General features: G+C 36.6%; 1 protein-coding gene across 1 annotated transcript in view; it reads right to left on the bottom strand.

Moving 5' to 3' along the window:
• Window positions 1-19,206, bottom strand: part of GLIS3 (GLIS family zinc finger 3) — a 407,867-nt gene that overhangs the window by 93,526 nt on the left and 295,135 nt on the right. Inside the window, exon 4 of the mRNA XM_044677238.1 lies at window positions 10,191-10,332. Coding sequence (XP_044533173.1) covers window positions 10,191-10,332 — 142 coding nt within the window. The remainder of the gene's footprint in view (window positions 1-10,190; window positions 10,333-19,206) is intronic.

Genomic DNA, 19,206 nt, shown 5'->3' with positions numbered 1-19,206 from the left:
GAGGAATGGAGAAAAAGAAGAATGTTTTCCCTCATTGACAGTTCTTTGTTTCTTTTTCCATCACATGCCTATTGTCTTCAGAAAAAATGTGTCTTTTCCATCTCCTGAAATTACTTTGCATTTACTTATCTGCGTATGTATTATCTTCCTTCAGCAGAATGGAAGCTCTTTGAGGGCAGGGTCTGTTTAATTTTTAATTATGTGTCCCAGTTGGGAGGAGAGTATTGTATACATCAAAAACACTTCATAAATGCTTATTGAATTGAATTGGACACTAAAGGTTAGAATTTATGAGTCTGTAAATGTCTCACATAAATATCCAATTCCCACATATAGCTTTCTTTGTTATATCTATTTATCCATAGGTAATCCCATTCACTTCTTTATATGACTTTACAGAAAGTTTTTGATTTCCTTATCATTGTTCTCAACACCTTGGTGTATTTTTCACTGAATTGTTGCAACCCCTTATTCCTTATAGCCCAAATCAAATGATTTTGTTTGGTCCTTGTTTGATTCACTCTTGGAAAGCACGTGGGGTACTCCTCAGATCCCTTTTCTAACTTTCGAAAACAGATTATCTTCTTTGGGAGTTTAGGGTGATCTAGTAATAAGTATTACCTATAATCTGTCCTGGTTCTGGGTGAAATTATTATCATTACTAACAATAATGATGGTAATAGCTAGCATTTTACAGAATGTTTTAAGGTTTGTAAAACACTTTACCAGTACTAATTCATTTTATCCTCAGAATGAGGTAAATATTATTATTCTCATTTCATTTATGCAGAAACTGAAGCAGACAAGATTAAGTGAATTGCCCAGGGTCACACAGTAAGTATTTCAGAGACCATACTTGAACTTGTGAAATAGGCAGTTTATCAGATTGTCTCCCCTTATTTATTTTTTCATTCATTCAACAAACATTTATTGTCAGGCACTGTGTTATGTATGCACTGAGGATAGAAAAAGAGGCAAAAGGTAGCCCTAGTCTTCAAGGAGTTTATAATCTAATGGATAAGACAATATGCAAATAGATATAACAAAGAAAGCTATATGTGGGAATTGGATATTTATGTGAGACAAAAAGAGATAAATTGGAAATAATTAAAAGAGAGAAAAAATTAAGAGGAGTTAGGGAAAATTTTCTATAGAAAGGGAGGTTTTATTTGAGACTTAAGGAAAGCCAGGAAGGTCAGTAATCAGAGTAGAGGAGGGAGCATGTTCCAGACATGGGGTATAGCCATAGCCAGAGAGAACACTCCAGGAGCTAAGAGAAGGAGTATTTTGTTAGCTAGAGGGCCAGTGTAACAGAATCAAAGAGTTTGTATTGGGGAGCAAGGTGTAAGAAGAGACAGAAAATTGTATATAGACTGTTTAAACTTTGACTTTCTCCCAGAGCTATGCATATATGACTCTAAACAGAGTGTGTGCTTAATTGCTGAATCAAAGAATGCGTCGATCAATTGGGAGGTGGTCCAATGGATTCATCTTCCTGAGTTCTAATCTGACCTCAGACACTTACTAGTTTTGTGACCCTAATCTAGTCATTTCATCCTATTCACCTCAGTTTCCTCATCCATAAAATGAACTGGAGGAGAAAATGACAAGCTATTCTATTATTTTCACCAAGAAAACCCCATAGGAGGTCATGAAGAGTCAGACAAGGCTGAAAGATGACTGAGCAACAACAAAAAGTATTTGTTTTACAAGATTGTTGTTAAGGCTCAGATGAAATAATGCATAAAGTGCTCTGTAAACTTTATATAACTATTAGCTATTATTATTATACAAAATTTGAATGAGGCATATATTTGGTTTTAATTTTTCACTGCCTAGATATATGTATGCATGTTTATGTACACGCACATACACAAGAACATCTTTATTCATCTCCCTACTTTGTCTCTCCCCACTCCAGTTCATTCCCTATGTAGCTGCCAAAGCAGTTTCCCTATACCTCAGATCTGACCATGTTGTTACCACACTCCATAACTTCAATGGCTCCCTATTGCCTCTAGGGTAAAATATAAACCCTGCCTATTGAGTTTTGTATCCTTCACATGCTGGTGCCAGCCTTTTAATTCGACTCACTCTTGTTGTACATTCTTCCCCCTCTCAAACCCTGTGGTCCAGACAAACTCGCATCCCCCGTTTCCTTGTACACGCGACTTTTATCTCCCTTTACTGTATCTCTGCACTGGCACTTTCTCCTCACCTTTGTTTCCCTAAATGTCGCTCCCAACCAAAAGCAATTAACAAATGATTGTCAACAGATCAATTGATTTATTGAATTACTTAATCCAACTCTGTCCTCAGATGAGAGTTTAAATAAAGCCTCAGACACTTATTAGCTATGAGACCCAGAGTGAGTGACTAAATTATTCTCAGCCTCAATTGCCTTAGCTGTAAAATGAGGATAATAATGGCATTCACCATAGAGGACTGATGCGAAATGAACTATGTAGAGCATTATATGAATGCTATATAACATAATGATGTAAAAATGTTAGCTATTATTACCATTAGTAGTAGTAGTAGGAATTTAAATAGATATGCTACCTTTTCCAAAGATATTTGCATTTAAGCCCTCTAAGTATAGAATAAAGGGACTGCTGCTAAAGGAATTTTCAGAGTCATCAAAGCAGGTGGCATAGGTACTATACAGAGATCTGCCTGCAAAATGTGGTGCCAGTAAACAAATAAGGTGTTCTTTCCCCCTCCATTCTTATAGCAAGGAGGAGGGTGGTATTATCTGAAGAGGAGACAGGCAGGTGTGACAGAAAGAACAGCTTCCTGGAAAGCAGCAGACCTGGGTTCTAATGCTCACTCACATACTAATCCATCACTCACCCCATAGTCCTGGGGCTCAGTTTCCTCATTTATAATATGAGGAGGTTAAAATAGTTTCTAAAGTTTTCTCCATTTCTAAAATATAATCTCCCTAAGAACAGAGAGACTTTGGGAAAGTCACATTCACCTCTCTCAGCCTTGGTTTCTTCTTCTGTAAAATGGGTATAATGATAGCACCTACCCCACAGAATTATTATGTGATTTGAAAGAGACAATAAATGAAAAGTGTTTTGCAACCTTAAATATAGATATAAATGCTAATATTGTTCTTATTACTAATACCTGACTAAAATAATTGAAGGCAAGGATTCTTCCTTTTTAGCTTTTGTAGTCCCAAGTACCCAGCATGCTACTTAGTATGCTATATGCTTAATAAATATTTGTCGACTAGAAGTGAATTCAATAATCCTCCCTACCTACCTGATCTTACCTCTTCCCCTTTAGTGTGGTTACCCTCCTCTTCCACCCTCACTATGCCCCTTCCAAATTTTTAAGATGAATAAAAGTAAAACAATTTAAATCTCTGCTTTTCACGGCAACAATAACCCAGGCTCACCATCCAATGTCTTCAGGCTTCTTTGCCATTGTTTTTACTCACCACAGAAATATTTTTACAGCAAAAAACCATACATATTGTAAAACTGTATAATTTAGCTTAATCTTGCATGAAAAACTAACATGACTAGAAGGGAGTTAGTGATTGTGGAAAATTGAAACACGAAATTACGCCGTTCTCTCTAGCACATTACATTTAGTAGCGTACGAAGATGTTCTCTGTGCTGGCAGGGAAACGGAGCCTTGATGTTCCTCACTCTGGTGAGTATAAAACCTCAGCCTTAATCAAAATTTGTAAAACACCCAATAGAATGCTGGTGTCAGGGGATGGCAAGATAATACAGTGGTTCTAGTTTTATTGTTATGGGAGGAGAGGGATATTACAAATAAACCCCCATTGTAACAAAACTCTCCAAGACATTCAAATAGCTTTGTTGTCATGGAATTTTGTTAAAAAGAAGATTTTTATATTTGCTTTCAGGGATAATAATAATAGCTAGCACTTTATAGCACCTACTATGTACCAGGCACTGTCTTAAGTACTTTAGAAATATTCTCTCGTTTTATCCGCACAACTTCTCTGTGGCATATTTTCTATTACTATCCACATTTTACAGTTGAGGAGCCCGAGGCAAACAGAGATCAAATGAAATACCTAGAGTCACACAGCTAGTAAGTGTCTTAGACTAAATTTGAACTTGGGTCTTCCTCTCTCCTAGCCCAATGTTTTATTCATTTATTGTACTATCTAGTGCCTGAATGAAATCGTCAAATCTTCAGGGAACATTTACCATGTGAAATTCACTCTATAAAGTATTGGGAAAGGGATGGGGGAGAAAGGAAGAGGAGGGAGGGGAAGGAATGTGAAGAAATAGAAGAAATGCCCTCTGATTGATGTCATATAATCTACTTGGGAAGGCAGACCATAAATATCAATAAAAATGCATTCATTAGCAGATTAGTGCAATGTAGAATTTGGAACCAGAGAAACAGAAGTGGAATTCTGGCTCTGATAAATATAGCTTATGTGACCTTGATCAAGTGACTTAATTTTTTCTACTAAATTTCCTCTTTTACAAAACAAAGTGCTTGGCCTGGGTGGTCTCTAAGGTCCCTTCAAGTTCTCAGTGTATAATCTTGTGATACGCTTATGCTAGTTCAAGTCAATAATAGAAGAGACATTTTAACATGGTGGTATGTGTGTCCTTTACCAGCTGATCCCCCCATAATCTGCTTTCCTCATCCACTTTTTGTAGCTGCCATAGTGACTACTAGAATGCTGGATTTGGAGACAAGAAGGTGTAGGATTCAATCCTTTCTTTGCTCCTTACTAGGTGTGTGACCACAGATAAACCACTTAATTACTCAGACTCAGTTAACTCATCAGTAAATATACCTTCCTCACAAGGGAACAGAATATTGTATATAAACCATCTGGCAAAGCTGGAAGCACCATATAAATGTCGGTTGTTATAATGATCTCCTGACCCTCTCAAGTCATCCTTTCTCTTCCTCCCCCACTTCCTTGCAATATTGATGCCAGTTGTTCTAAAGATGGTAGCAAGTGAAAAGGAGGGGCTTTGGTGGTAACACAGACAATATGATTATATAAGATGTAAAATAAAAACAGAGACACTTAGGTGATACAGTAGATAGAGTGCTGGGCCTGGAATCAGGAAAACTCATCTTCATGAGTTCAGATCTGACCTTAGAAATTTATGATCTGAGTGACCCTGGCCAAATCACTTAACCTAGTTTGCCTCAGTTTCCTCATCTATATATAAATGAGCTGGAGAAGGAACTGGCATCTTTGCCAAGGCATCTTTGCCAAGAAAACCCCAACTGGGCTCAGAAAGAGTCAGACCTGACAAATGACTGAACAAAATAAAAATGCAATTAATCTATTAACTGTATTCAATGTTGGAAGGACTAATTAAAAATGAGATAATGCCTGCTCTCAAGAAATTTACATCCCAATAGGTGAAGAGGACATAGAAAGAAGAATAGTGTTGAGGGAAAGGAGTTTTGGACTGGGAAGTCCCATGGATGACCAGTGGGTCCCTAGAGCAATTAGTTGACAAGTTCAGAAGCAGGGTGGGTGGATGGAAAGATAGCTCAGTAGATGCCTGGATGTTAAGCAGGGTCTGATATGGATGCTACTGTTCGATGGATGCACATCATTATTTCCATTGATATAAGGGAAAGGAGAAATCTTACCTCTTTAGATAAGTGATCGGTGCTTTTCAGGTGTGGGGTCTGACTTAGGTGTTTAAAGATATTCTTTTCACAACACATTTCTCTATAACAACTGAGCAAGACACTAATGCCTCTTCAAAACCCAAAGCCATGTTCATGATAGAGATTTTATCAGGATTTGCAAACCTGCCTCAAAATGTGACAAGACTTCAGACAAAACTGCTTTCTAATCAGTGCAGAGGGCACAGGTGAATCTCTGCTCCACTAATCTTCTGGAAGCTGTCCTTTCCCATCAGGATCTCAGTTTTTCATTTCATAGATCTTCAGGGGTGGGGGAGGAATGGGACTTCAACAACTCAGCTACATTAGCTTTTCTGAAATCTTCATAGCCCAAGTCGTAGGAGTGCGAGTTAGTGTTTTTCCTCCCTTAAATTCAAAGGGAGTTTTTCTGACTTAGTAAAAGAATTCCATGGCCTCTTCATTGCTTCTGGAATAAAATGTGAATTCCTGACTGGCTTTTATAGTCCTTCACAAGCTGGCCTCAACTTACCTTTCCTACCCCATTGTATATAATTCCCTTTCTCCAACTCTCTAGCACTAACTGGCCTTCTTGCTGCTCCCCATCTTCATGCCCAGGAAGGTTCTTTTCCCTAACTTCCCTATCACAAATCTTTTATTTCCTTCAATACTTGACTCAAGCATTATCTTCTATGAAGGTTTTTCTGATCCTAGCTACAAAATCCAAAAACTGCATTAAGACTTTTGAGACACATAGGCTCTATCCATTAAATCACAGGATCGGAACTCTAGAATTGGAAGGTGACCTCAGAGACCACTGAGTTCCAACTCTCTCATTTTACAGATGAGGAAACTGAAGTCAAAGGAAGTTAAGACTTGCCCAATGTTACATCCCTAGTAAGCATCAGATGAAGAAGAATCTGAACCCAGGTCCTCTGACTCCAATTATTGTTCTGTCAACATGGATTTCTGGATGACTCAGTTTACCCTTACTTTTGAGAAACCCTGGTACTAAGTACACCTATTTTTACTTGAATGTTAAGCATCTTCTTGTTTTAGAGGCTTCCCTAGTGGTTGAAAGTTTCCCCTCTGAAAGCCCAGCTCCTGAGTTTGACCCTTTTCTTTAATTTGTCACAGCTGACCATTCTCTAAAGTCATAGCTGCTGAATGTTAGGAGGTTTACACACCTGTTCATGCTTAGTCTTTGTAGGCTTCCCAAAAGGATTCTCAGGTCCAATATCTCTTTGGAATTATCACTAAGAGCTGTGTCTTCTCCCAGGGATATGGTTCCCAGAGTCTCAGAGCCTTTGGTTCTGTATGGAATTTGTTTGTGACTCTGTGTGGTGCTCAGACTTATGAGCCTATCCCTTTATTTGATTAAATGGTAGGTTTTCTGACTACTTGGAAGTTCTGTATTTATCTCCAAGTTATCAGTTCTTTACAGTGTACCTTAACCTTATTGTTTCCCCCAATAGAGTGTAAGGTCCTTGAGAGGAGAGATTATTTCATTTTGTCTATGTATCTCTGATCTCTAGTGCCAAGAACAAAGTCTGGCAAATGTGCTACCCCACTTGCCCCATCTACTACACCACAGAGAGGACTGGTCTTGGCATAAGAATTTCTAATTTCAAGTCCCCAACTATAATTCTAGCTGGCTGTGTGACTCTAGGCTTAACCTTTTAACCCCTCTAGGAGTCAGTCTCTTCATCTTTAAAATGGGAACAATATTACTTATCTCTTGTATCTCTCATAGGGTTGTGAGAAATGAGAAATGTATTTTGAAAGCATCAAAGCATCATATAACAGTGAGTTTAGTATTTTCTCAGTTTGTAATGCAGATGATCACCTGGAAAGCAATCATGATTATTGTGAATATTCCCTGTCTGTCTTGGCTGCATTAAGAAGAAAGTGAATTCTGTGACTGAGCAGCTGTCCCGGGTACTCACTATGTTCTAAGACTAACTTCTAACTGCAGGTTATCCTTTCCTTTAATTCTTACTGACTGGCCTAGCCCTAGGGCATTACTGTGAAATTAGACAATGCCTTATTGTAGATTAGCAGCATCAGTAACAAACAGTGAGTGACCCATTCCTGAGGAAGAATACTTGACAATCTATCCTTTCTGTTTGATTGCCAAATTGCTAGTAGATTCAGGGTGGAACAAGCCTTCACAGAGTTGGGATTTTTCAGAATGGTTTAGGAGAAAAGCATCCATCTAAAAAAGTCTTTAACAGTATCTCCAAGAAGACACGCCAAGCAACATCTGATAGCAGTGAACCCTGGTGTAATCATGTGTTCCACAATGTCCTCTGGGATACACCTTTCCAATAATGATCTAGTTCATCAACTGGCAAAATTGGGCGATAGGTGTACCCACCTTCTTCAACAGTTGTTTTCAGCACTTCAGAAAACTTACAAAATGTAACTGTATTGGAGATGGCCTACTTCCCACTTGACTTAATGTCATGCAAACTATGGCTCCCTTAAAATTTTGCAAACCACTCTTGACTGGCACTAAAAGTTTCCATTTCAGAGCTTTTGTTACGTCCTGTAAAATACCTTCTGCCAGTTCTAAAAGTTTCCATTTCAGAGATTTCACCTTCTTCACACTTTAAATTCCCAAATGTTTTGCCCTGTCCTGAATAATGCTGGTGTCTAATGTCCTATTACAAGAGGTTTTAGTTTTACACCTCGAGGGGTATGAGTCCATCAAAAGGCACTTACAACAAAGTATACTTGCTGTGCTTAAGGGTAAAACGGGGAGGGAGGTTTATTTTTCCTAAGCCTTTTTTTATTGTTATGTCATTAGGGCTGTAAAGGAAACAAATCCCAACTCCTTTTCAATTTACTTAAATTGTTCATTTCTCTCCACTCATCTCACCTCTTCCCTTTTTACATGGAAGTTAATTAGTTTATATGTTTTTATTTTAGCTTTTTTTGTACTTGTATTACTTTTACTTTCTGACCTCTGAGAAGAAGGAAGATTATAATTAGAATCAAAAGTTTTATATCCAAATTTTAGCTCTGTGACCCTAGGTAAATCATTCAATCTCCCTGGACCAGTTTTTTCTTCTATAAAATCAGAGGACTAGAATAAACCATCTTTACATTCCTCCAGCTCTAAATTCATGATCATTTTCTTTTTCATTCCCTGGTATGTTCTCAATGTTTTAGTAAGTTTATAATACATGATGTATACTGAAAATAGCTGGGGAATATCATGTAAATAGAGCCACAAAGATGAATAAATAAACACAGCACTAAGCCTAGTCCATTACAGGGGACTCAATAAATATTTTTGTAAAAGGATAAAAATGAATTTGTACAAATCAAATACACATTAAATGAAGAAACCTATCTATGAACCTAGAGAGAATTCAGCCCCATTCTTTCACTGCTGATGTCGTGCATAAGATTGTGTGGCATCTGTACACGTTTATATGTGTTTATGAGTGGATATGTTAGGGATATGTTAGGGATAGTTAGGGATTGGACGCATTTTTATGTAATATTTGGTCATTTTGGAATTTTTGGTCATCATGATTCATGTTTACCTCACAGGAATCATAAGATTTAAAAAATTATAGCCATGGTGCTGAACTAGAATCTTCAGTGATTTTTAGAGTTTGGAAATAAGACATTCCCTGCCCTTAGGGTCTGATTCAATTTTCTCATCTGTAAAATAGGGATAGTAATACTCATAGTACCCACCTCATAAGAAGGCAAGGAATCTTCAATGAAATGAAGCATGTGAAATCAAACATTAAAGCATGATATAATTGACTCTTATTATTACTATATATTTCTTGAGGATGGGCCTCATAGAACAACTTGCTTAATGTACTTTTTTGGCATTTGAATAAACAGATGGAGAACTGTCAAGTTTGAAAACACACCCACGCATGTCTTTCACCTAAGTGATGCCACCAAATCAGTGAGTCTTTAGAATGAAAATAATTTGTCTCCTATATGGGGGGTCCTTTCCAATTTCTCAATACATACATGAAATAGTCAGACATTAAGTCAGCTATTTCTTAAACCCAGCTAGAGTAAAGACAACTTGGAAACCATGGCATTATGGATGGTGACAAACAGTAATGAAAAAGCATCCAGCCTAATTTGCTGATTTGTATTTTCCTAGAGAACATGGCTTAATAGGACTTCCTTTTAAAATGCAAAGAAGACCATGCTTTATGTTGTTCTATTAGGAAATACACAAGCAGCCCGTGACCTGCTTGAAGAGGAACATTGCTTCTGAGTTCTAAATCAAGTTTAATGAATTTAAGGTGACTGAAAGGGATGAGTGAACAAAACTGTTGGCAGCAGTCCAGTTCTAGTAGGACAAATGTTTTCCTTGACTTTGTTTCTTCATGAGAAAAAAACAGTCTGCTGCCAAAATTATTTCAGGAATCATGAAAAACACATACATGCTGATCTGTAGCTACATGTCAAGTACAATACAATAGATTTGAAGGAGGAGGTTTTTCTTGAGTAAATATTTTTTTATACAACAAAAGATGAAGAAATAGATGATTAGTATCATCTTGCCTCCATTCTCTAATTTTTACCTGAATAGATGTCGTGGACAGATCCTGGAGATCTTCCCATGGTACCATCTGCAACATCCTGTGGGGAAGTAGTAGGTTGGAGAGGCTGAATGGTGAGGCAATTATTGAAGATATCTTGATCGAGCTCCATGCTTGACCGCAGCTAAGGAAATGAGGAAGGAAAAAAAAAAGAACCAAGATGGAAAAGGAGAACTTCTTTGGAATATTTTCCTGAGAAGGCAGAATGATGTAAGATACCAGAAAGGTCCAATTAGCTAAACCAGTGTACTGGCACTTGGTGAATGGACAAATCCCAACAGTATGATGGGAAGTGAAAATGATCACATTTTTGGTATCTTTGCTTTCAAAAGCCTAGTTTCTTATATTTCTTCCTCTTGTTTGCAATGTATATTATTCACAGTATTAGTAATAGCATCAGCAACATATTTAGTTGGATTATCAGTTGGTATATGAGGTGCTATAAAAATAATAGAGTCATTAAAAAGTTTACCTGTCATAATTTTAATCCAAGAAACATCAGGCTACCAGAGAAAGAGCATAGACTCTTGAGCCAGAGGATTTGGGGTCAGAACCTGTCTCTGATGCAGTGTGAATTTAGGAAATAGTCTTAATCTCCCTGGTCCTTAGTTTCCCCATCTGTAAAATGAAGCATTTAGACTAGATGGCCTCTAAGGTTTCTTCCAGCTCCAAACCTATATCTTTCTAGTATTTCAAGGATCATCAGAATAGACAGGCCCTTCTTACCACTGGAGATACTGATCTCATTACACATCAGGGGATTGTCTTTGTGAGTTGTGGGCTGCACAAAGCTCAAAACAAACTAACAAACAAACCATTCCTCCCTCTATCATCACTTGAGTAACAGACCTTTCTAGACTTTACTAGGCTGGTCCTCTGCTACTGGCCTGATACTCAGAGCTATTCCAGTTTAGTTGGACCTCTAGGGCTTATATTCTGCTAGTATAGCTTTCAAGAATCCAGAGCCTCCTGCAAGCCAAGGTGAGGCATCAAAGAAGTACCTTCGTGGTGGAGATCTCAGATTATATAAACTTGAAGAAGGGGAGAGGAAAGAAAGCAGATGTTAAGTAAAAGTATGGTGGATTATTTTTGGCTGCTTTGTGTGTTTTTTAATCAGCAGTAAGTTACTGTTTAGAGAGAAGTATTTTTCCAACCTCATAAAGTCTAGTGATTTATAAACATATGTCCTGTGCTCAGTCCAGGAAAGCAGAAATGGTACAGTGACCCTGTCTGAGGGAGAAGACCATTTAGCACATGTAGCATGTGCAAAATAACTTTTGCAAAACCATTTGCTCAGCATCAGCACACGCTAGTCTACATTTGCATTTCTGACCAAAAATCTCAGAGTGAATGCCTAATCCTCTTGAGGCCTTTGTAAGGTATGTTTGTTATTTGGGTGCTAACCTAAAAACACATGCTGCTTAAATAAAATTGGAAGAAGGAAAAAAAATCAAGGCTTAGCATGAATTCTGGTAATCACTTCTAATTTATCTTCTGTACTTAAAATGTGTTCTGGGGTCCATATGTTTTACCCAGAGTAGTAGTCATCAAACCCCTATCTGCTTTCTATTACCTACCCATTCTCGAGGCTTTTACTGTTATCAGTACTAATAAAGACTTTTTATGAAATTAAGGTCACGTGTATGCCTGCAAGTTTTCCTTAGCATTGGCAGGGCTTTATAGTTATGTTTTCATAAAGTGATTATTATGAGCTGCAAAGGGAGAGTTAGATTGCTTGTCTATAGGATTTAGGATTTAAGCAGATTGCAGATGGGAACAATAATCAGGGAGGTCATGGGAGAATTCTCCCAAAGGGTCATAGGGATGAAGGGCAATAACATTTTGATACAACAGCCTTTCTAAAACCATGGCAACTCTACCACCAGCATTACTCTTCCTTCTTCCCCCTCACTGCTTGATTCCTCATTTCTTATCCTTTACCCCACCATCACCTTATTCTCTCTTCTTGTTGGACTAGTTCTTAATAATAAACTATGCCATGAATAAAGTTATGATCTATTTAAATTTTTTTATTTAATTTTTTGAATGAAAAAATATTTTCTTTTATTTCCACCACCCCCTGACAACTGAGAAAAAAAGAAATATTAAAACCATTATAATATACACATCAAACAAAACAAATTTCCACACTGGTCATGTATGCTCTATTTCTTTAAGAAGCATGGCGGACTAGTGTAAAGACCACTGGTTTTTAAGTAAGAGGATCATAGTTCCGCTACTTACTAGCTGAATGACCTTGAACAATAACTTTCCCTTCTAAATTTCAGTTTCCTTAAATATAAAGTGAGAAGAATTGACTAGAACAGAAAGAACTCGGAACCTAGAGTCACTGGACCTGAGAATGAATCTGAATTATTTTATTTACTACTTTTTAATAATAATAAATATTTACTATACAAGTTTATGTAAACTTGGATAAATGACTAGTCTACTTTATAAAATGAAGGAGTTGGACCAGTTGACTTCAAAACCTCCTTCCAGCTTTAGCACTATAATCCCTTTTAGTTCTAAAACCCAAGATCCAATAATCATTCGGTGATTTCAGACTTTGGGGCCCAAGTTTTCTATTAGCAAAATGAAAAGTTTGGGCTCACCTAGCTGTTCTCTTAAGGTCTCTTCAAGTTCTAATATTCTGTCTTCCTAAGTATGTAATTAAAGGTCATGCTGAAGAGTAGCATTGTATGGATAGAACCTTAAAATACAAGACACATAGTAGAACAGTCAAGGTATGATCATTTTAAGTAGTGTCTTTCCTCTAAAGAGATTGAATAAATTAATGGGTGGGTGAAATTAGAGACTGACCTCCATCTGATTCTGTTCTACTTTAAAATAGGAATTGCTATGTTCTGGGAATGTAGATTATTGGAAACACATTCTACTAGCATCTACTGTGAGGTGAAAATTCTTGAAAATTTTGGATTCCATGAGAAAGGAGGAGTTTTTTCTTTTAGAATAAAGTGGAAATTTTCTTAGAGGGCAAGTGAAAAAATATTAAATACTTATTTACCTAGTATTCCTTACAATCTAGCCATTATGTCAGTTTAGAAACATTAAAATGCACTATTTTTTACTTCATTTGCACATTAAAGTGCTGTGTTTAGCATATTTTAAAATGTGAATGTCTGTGAAAATAGAGAAAAAGAAGATAGAAAAATTTCTGTTTTCCATTTTCCCAGAAAACTCCCTAAGAGATGAAGAAAAATGTTTTCTGGTTTTTTTTTTCTAATTTTCCCCATTCCTATTCACCATCTAGTTCTTTCACATGTATGACTGACAACTATAGTGTGTGGTCAGGAAAGGCAAAAAGGGATGCTCTTAATTTTCTTGAAGCTTAGTAATAATGTTATATAATTATATATTCAAATATTGATTATGACCACAATACTTTTGGAAGAAATAATCCAGTGTTGAGGAATGGAAAAGAACATTATTACTAAACTAGTCACTTCCATTTTTTTAATAAACCCTTGCCTTCTATCTTAGAATCGAGTAAAGGTTCCAAGGCAGAAGAGTGGAAAGGGCTAGGGAATAGGATTGAAGTGGCTTGCTCAGGGTCACATAACTAGGAAGTATCTGAGGCCATTTTTGAACCCAAGACCTCCTATCTCTAGGTCTGGCTCTCCATCCACTGAGCCACCCAACTGCCCCTCAAAACAGCCTTCTTATGAGTTAAATGATGACTTCTTTGAATCTAGTTTCAGACTTATTACATGATTCAGAAATAGGATTTTCCAATATGGAAATGGTGGTTCTGAACATAAAAAATGGCAGGTAGGAAAAATAAAGCTTCGCACCTGGCATCTTTTGAAATTTGTACACTTATAAGATATGTCTACAATTCTTATTTGACTCTGATATTCACATTTCAATCTCCTGATTGTTAATGCGTTGGTATTATGATGGTTAAAAGTTATTACTCATTCCTGTCTTGAAATAAAATGATACAGTCAAGTCATTAATTATCACTCTCAGGGCTGCTCCTCATGACATACTAACAGACATATGGCCATCTATTGATGATAAGTAGTATGTGATTATTATCCCCTATCGTGGTCATTAGGATTAGCATGGTTATTATCTTGACAGAGTTGTCCTTTTTGATAGAGATGAGAAATGGAGGAGTTATTTATCATACTCCACCTCCACACCTCCCCCATCCCCAGAGAATAATCACTTTCCTTCCCATTTTTGAAAGGAGCTTGGCTTATACTCTAGCCTCGAGCAAATTCCATTTTGCTCTAATTTTTAAAAAATCCAAGTGCGTTGCACTCATATGGAGTCCCTGAATTATTGATGCAAAGGCTTAAGAAAGATCAAAGCTCTTCAGTTTATCCAGTCATTTCTTCCTTTGTGAGCTAGGTGGCACCCTGGCTAGAGCGCTGGACCTGGAGACCAGAAGATGTGAGTTCAAATTTGACCTCGGACATTTACTAACTTTGTAAGTCTGTGTATGCTATTTAACCTCTAGCTCAGTTTCCCCCACTGTGTAATGGAGATAATAATAGTACCTACCTCCCAGGGTTATTGTGAGAATCAAATGAGTATTTGTAAAGCACTTAGCATAGTACCTGGCATATGGTAGGTGAAATACTAGCTATCATTATCATTATATCATCATCATTATTATTTCAAATCTTAGGCTAAAGCTTTTTCCTTCCCTTTGTTAACCAACTTGGTAAAAAAGTGGTCCACACCTACTGCATCCACTTCTCATCATTCAACTTTTAACCTCCTGAAGACCCTTAAACCTCTTGAATTCTTATTTCTTTAATCATCATCTTGCTGAAATGATTATCTTAAAGTTTGTTAATTATTTTCATGTTTTGTAAATCCGGTGGCTTTTGGTACCAAAGTTTAAAATATAGAAATGATGGACTCTTGGCAAGGGATGAATGGAGTGAACTTAACATGGGCCAATAAAAACATCATCTTCTAGAGTCTTGCAAATTGATTCAAGGGAACCATAAACTTAAAATGGAGAAAACTGATCACATAATTCTTATATTTGGTACTTCAGAGAGTAATAGGCATTAAACAGAAGGAAGAATAACTGAATAGAGAAGTGTTCTTCAAACTTTTTTGAAAAATCTCCATAAAAAACACTTACGTATACAATCCCCCACATATGTATATTTAATTATTTATAAATTAAATATGTAGAGTACTGTACTAATAATTATGTGCCTTAGAAAACTTTTACAATATAAAAGGTTGACCAAGAATGAAATAATGATGAAATGTCTGTGGATTCTAGAGTGAATAGGGAAATACTGGAGTTTATTGCCTAAGAGAGTGACATGATCATATGTCTGCTTTATAAAAATCACTTTGGTGGATGTGTGCAAGATAGATTGGAGAGGGGAGAGAGAGACTTGAGACAGAGAGACCAATTAAAAGGCTGCTGCAATAATTCAGATCAGGAGCTGAAAAAAACCTGGGGGATTGGGTGGGGGGGTTCAAGTAGAGAAAAGGGAGAAAGTGAAAGATGGGGAGATAGAAGATTTTAAAAATCGAAGTGCCATGATACCCCTTTCCATCCATATAGGTCTTTTTAGGCATCTCTTCTCTTTTATGTCCATCAATTTATTTTCCTTCTTGTATTTTCAGAATTTCATTTTTAAGAACTTCTCATACTTCTTGGGCTAACTTCCCTTTGGAAAGTGTTAGGTTCTTATAATCCTATTTGTTGTTTGTTTGAACATTTAAAAATCTGTTTTCCTAAGTTTAGGTTTCACAGCAATCTGTCTAGTATTCCACTCCTTTATCATGAACTTAGTGATGGAATATCTACTTCCTCTTAAGGTTCTTGTTCTTTCTTTTTTAGCAATGTTTACTTTTTACTTTAGAGACCCATTTACTTTAAAAACCAACTCTTCCCTCTTTGGTCAGATACAAGTCCAGGATCAGTTATCATCATTATTTCCTCTACCTTTTAAAGAATAAGATCTTGATTTGGTAATCACAGAGCACAAATTTATTGGTTGCTCTTCTTAAAAAAAAGAGTACTAGCAAATGACACATAGTAAAAGTCCCCTAGAGCTCCAAAATTATACTTCCACAATGGTTTTTTTAAACCCTTGTACTTCGGTGTATTGTCTCGTAGGTGGAAGATTGGTAAGGGTGGGCAATGGGGGTCAAGTGACTTGCCCAGGGTCACACAGCTGGGAAGTGGCTGAGCCACAATGGGTTTTTGATCTGTTCCCCAAATGTCTAACTCCTCCCTCTTTACAATGTGTGGGAAGCAATATCATTTCTGTTTCAACCTTCATTGATTCTCACCTAAATTTGCTCTATCATGCCTACTGACAGGTTCCTACATTTTCTCAAATAAGTATAAACAGTATTATTAACATATATGCCACCTCAGCCCTTTCTTAGTCTTTTCTTCCTTTTGAATGGGAATGGGGCATAACCTTCCAGAGTCCCATTCCAATCATAAATCCCATCACTTAAAACTTAACTAAAACCCAAGAGGTCAGGTCGGTTACTTTGTGTTAGAATCTCAAATTTGATCTTTTTTAATAATTCATAGATAGCCAATGCAATAGATTTAATTCCTGGCCTTTTTGAATATTATCTTCCATGAACATAGAGCTTTTTTCTAATAATTTCCAAAGGAAGGGCCAAAGGGGTATGTGATCAACCAGTTGGAGGATGGGAAAATTAATTGAATCCTTCCCTTCCCACAAGAGCTGATCAGAGAGCTTGTTTCAAATACAACTACCCTCACCTTTATCTTTCCAAACTCCCTATTCCATACCCTCCTTTGGTTATGTAAGCTTCTATCCTCCTCTGTTCTTAGCTATGTGTTGGCACTTAAGGGTAGTAAGCAATCTCACTCTTTCCCTAGTTATGCAAGTACCATTATGGGAAAATTCTACCACCCTCCCACCTCCACTAGTTGGAGTGGCAGATAAAGGAATGCTTTAGACATCATCATCATCATCATCATCATCATCATCATCATCATCAATCATCATCATCATCATCATAACTTTTGCATAGTATGTTCAGGCTGGCAAAACACATACATTAACTTTTTTGAGCCTTATGACAACCCTATGAGAGTGAAAATAGATCCCCATTTTACAGATGAGGAAACAGGCTCTGAGAGATTAAATACCTTGCTCCGGTTTAAAGAGTTAATGTCAGGAGCAGTGTTTAGATGCAGGTCTTTGAAAGTGCAAGCCCAGCACTCTAAAATTATGCCACACTTGATTCTGAAAAATCATTTGGCAAAGTCTCTCATGCTATTCTTGTGGAAAGTACCCAAAGAAATGCATGAGTACATTTTGGAGATTAGGAACTAACTGAATGACCATACTTGAACAGTAAACAGGATGGTGTAAATTTAGGGAGCTTTCTCTTGTAGACTGCTCTAGGGATCTAGGCTTGGCCCTATGTGCTTAACATTTTTATCAGTCACTTGGAAGGTGTACTAACAAAATTTAACAAAATTTTCAGATTACACGAAGCTTAAAGGCATCGTTAGCAGATTTGATGACAGAATTGGTATCCAGAAATATCTGAACCAGCCAGAATGACTCACTGAATCAAAATAAATGGTATTTAATAGGGACAAATGTGATTGGGTTATAAAAAAACATGGGAAGAATGAGCCAGTGTCAACTAACATTCCTTGTAAATAAGATTTGGAAGTCTTAGAGGATTGAAGGCTCAATAATTTTAACCTTGTGACATGGGGTTGACCAAAAGGCTAAGACTAGCCTAGGAAATATCCATAGAAACATAGTGACAAGAACAAGAGATGGATAATATCACAATATTTATCATGATCGCATCACAGCTAAAGTACTATGTTTAGTTTTGGTGACCATGTTTTAGGAAAGACAAGCAACCTGGAGACTATCTAAAAAGAAAATGACCAGAATATTTAAAACCTAGAGAAAATATAATATAAAGAATCGTTAAAGGAACCAGAGATATTTATCATGGAGAAGAGAAAATTTAGCAGTGAGGAGATGTAGCTGACTTTAAATGATTGGAAATGCTGTCATTTGAAAAAAAAATAATAGTAGTTAAGATGTTTTCTCCTTGATCCTAGGAACAAAGCCAGGAATCATGGGAGGGAAGAGTAGTAGATTTCAGCTTGATGAAACTAATAACTTCTTAATAGTAGTGATTCCAAAATGGAATGAGCTGTCTTAATTGGTAATGGATTCAGAATCATTGAAGGTCTTCAGGAAGAGACTTGCTGTACAGAATTTGTTGAAAACTTTGGAGAAGGAATTTTTGGTCATCTGTCATTTAATAAGATAACCTCTAAGATTCCTTTCAGCACTTGTAGGCTATAATTATATTAATGGGAATGTTCCCACTGAACTTAACATCTCTACTTCTGGTCTTTCTACTGTCCTTTTTGTTCTGAATTGTCTAAAGCAGAGATGTCAAATTTGCAGTCTTTGGGAAAAATGCCCCAACCCAATTAAATTTAACTGGGGAATGTTTAACATGTTTTGTTATTAAGAATTTTTTAGCAAAATAAATGAAAATATAATAGAATATGCAATAGAATACAATACAAAATACAATAGAGTATAAATAATATGTGATGAATAAGTTGTGATTTTCTAAATCATTATGTGCCTGGAAAGGTGTTTCTATTTCAGTTGGACATTACTGTTCTAGAAACATTTCCAGTGGTAGGTCTCACCATCACTTCAAGGTCAATATACACAAACTAAAATAAATCACATCCCTGGTAACCATTTCTCAGAATACCTGGCTTCTTTTAAGACTCAATTCAACCTCTACTTTCTACAGGAAGATTTTCTGGATCCTCTCAAGGTTCCAGTGCCTTCTTCTCACCCCAAATTATATATAGTACCTTATATTATTTTAAATAATTAAAAGGATTATTTCCTTTTTGTTGTCATAACCCTGTTGCTTAGTACAATGCCCTATATATATATATATATATATATATATATATATATATATATATATATATATATAT

Source organism: Gracilinanus agilis, chromosome 1 (assembly GCF_016433145.1).
Source record: "Gracilinanus agilis isolate LMUSP501 chromosome 1, AgileGrace, whole genome shotgun sequence".
Lineage (NCBI taxonomy): Eukaryota > Metazoa > Chordata > Mammalia > Didelphimorphia > Didelphidae > Gracilinanus > Gracilinanus agilis.
This window is presented reverse-complemented; position numbering and strand designations above follow the sequence as displayed.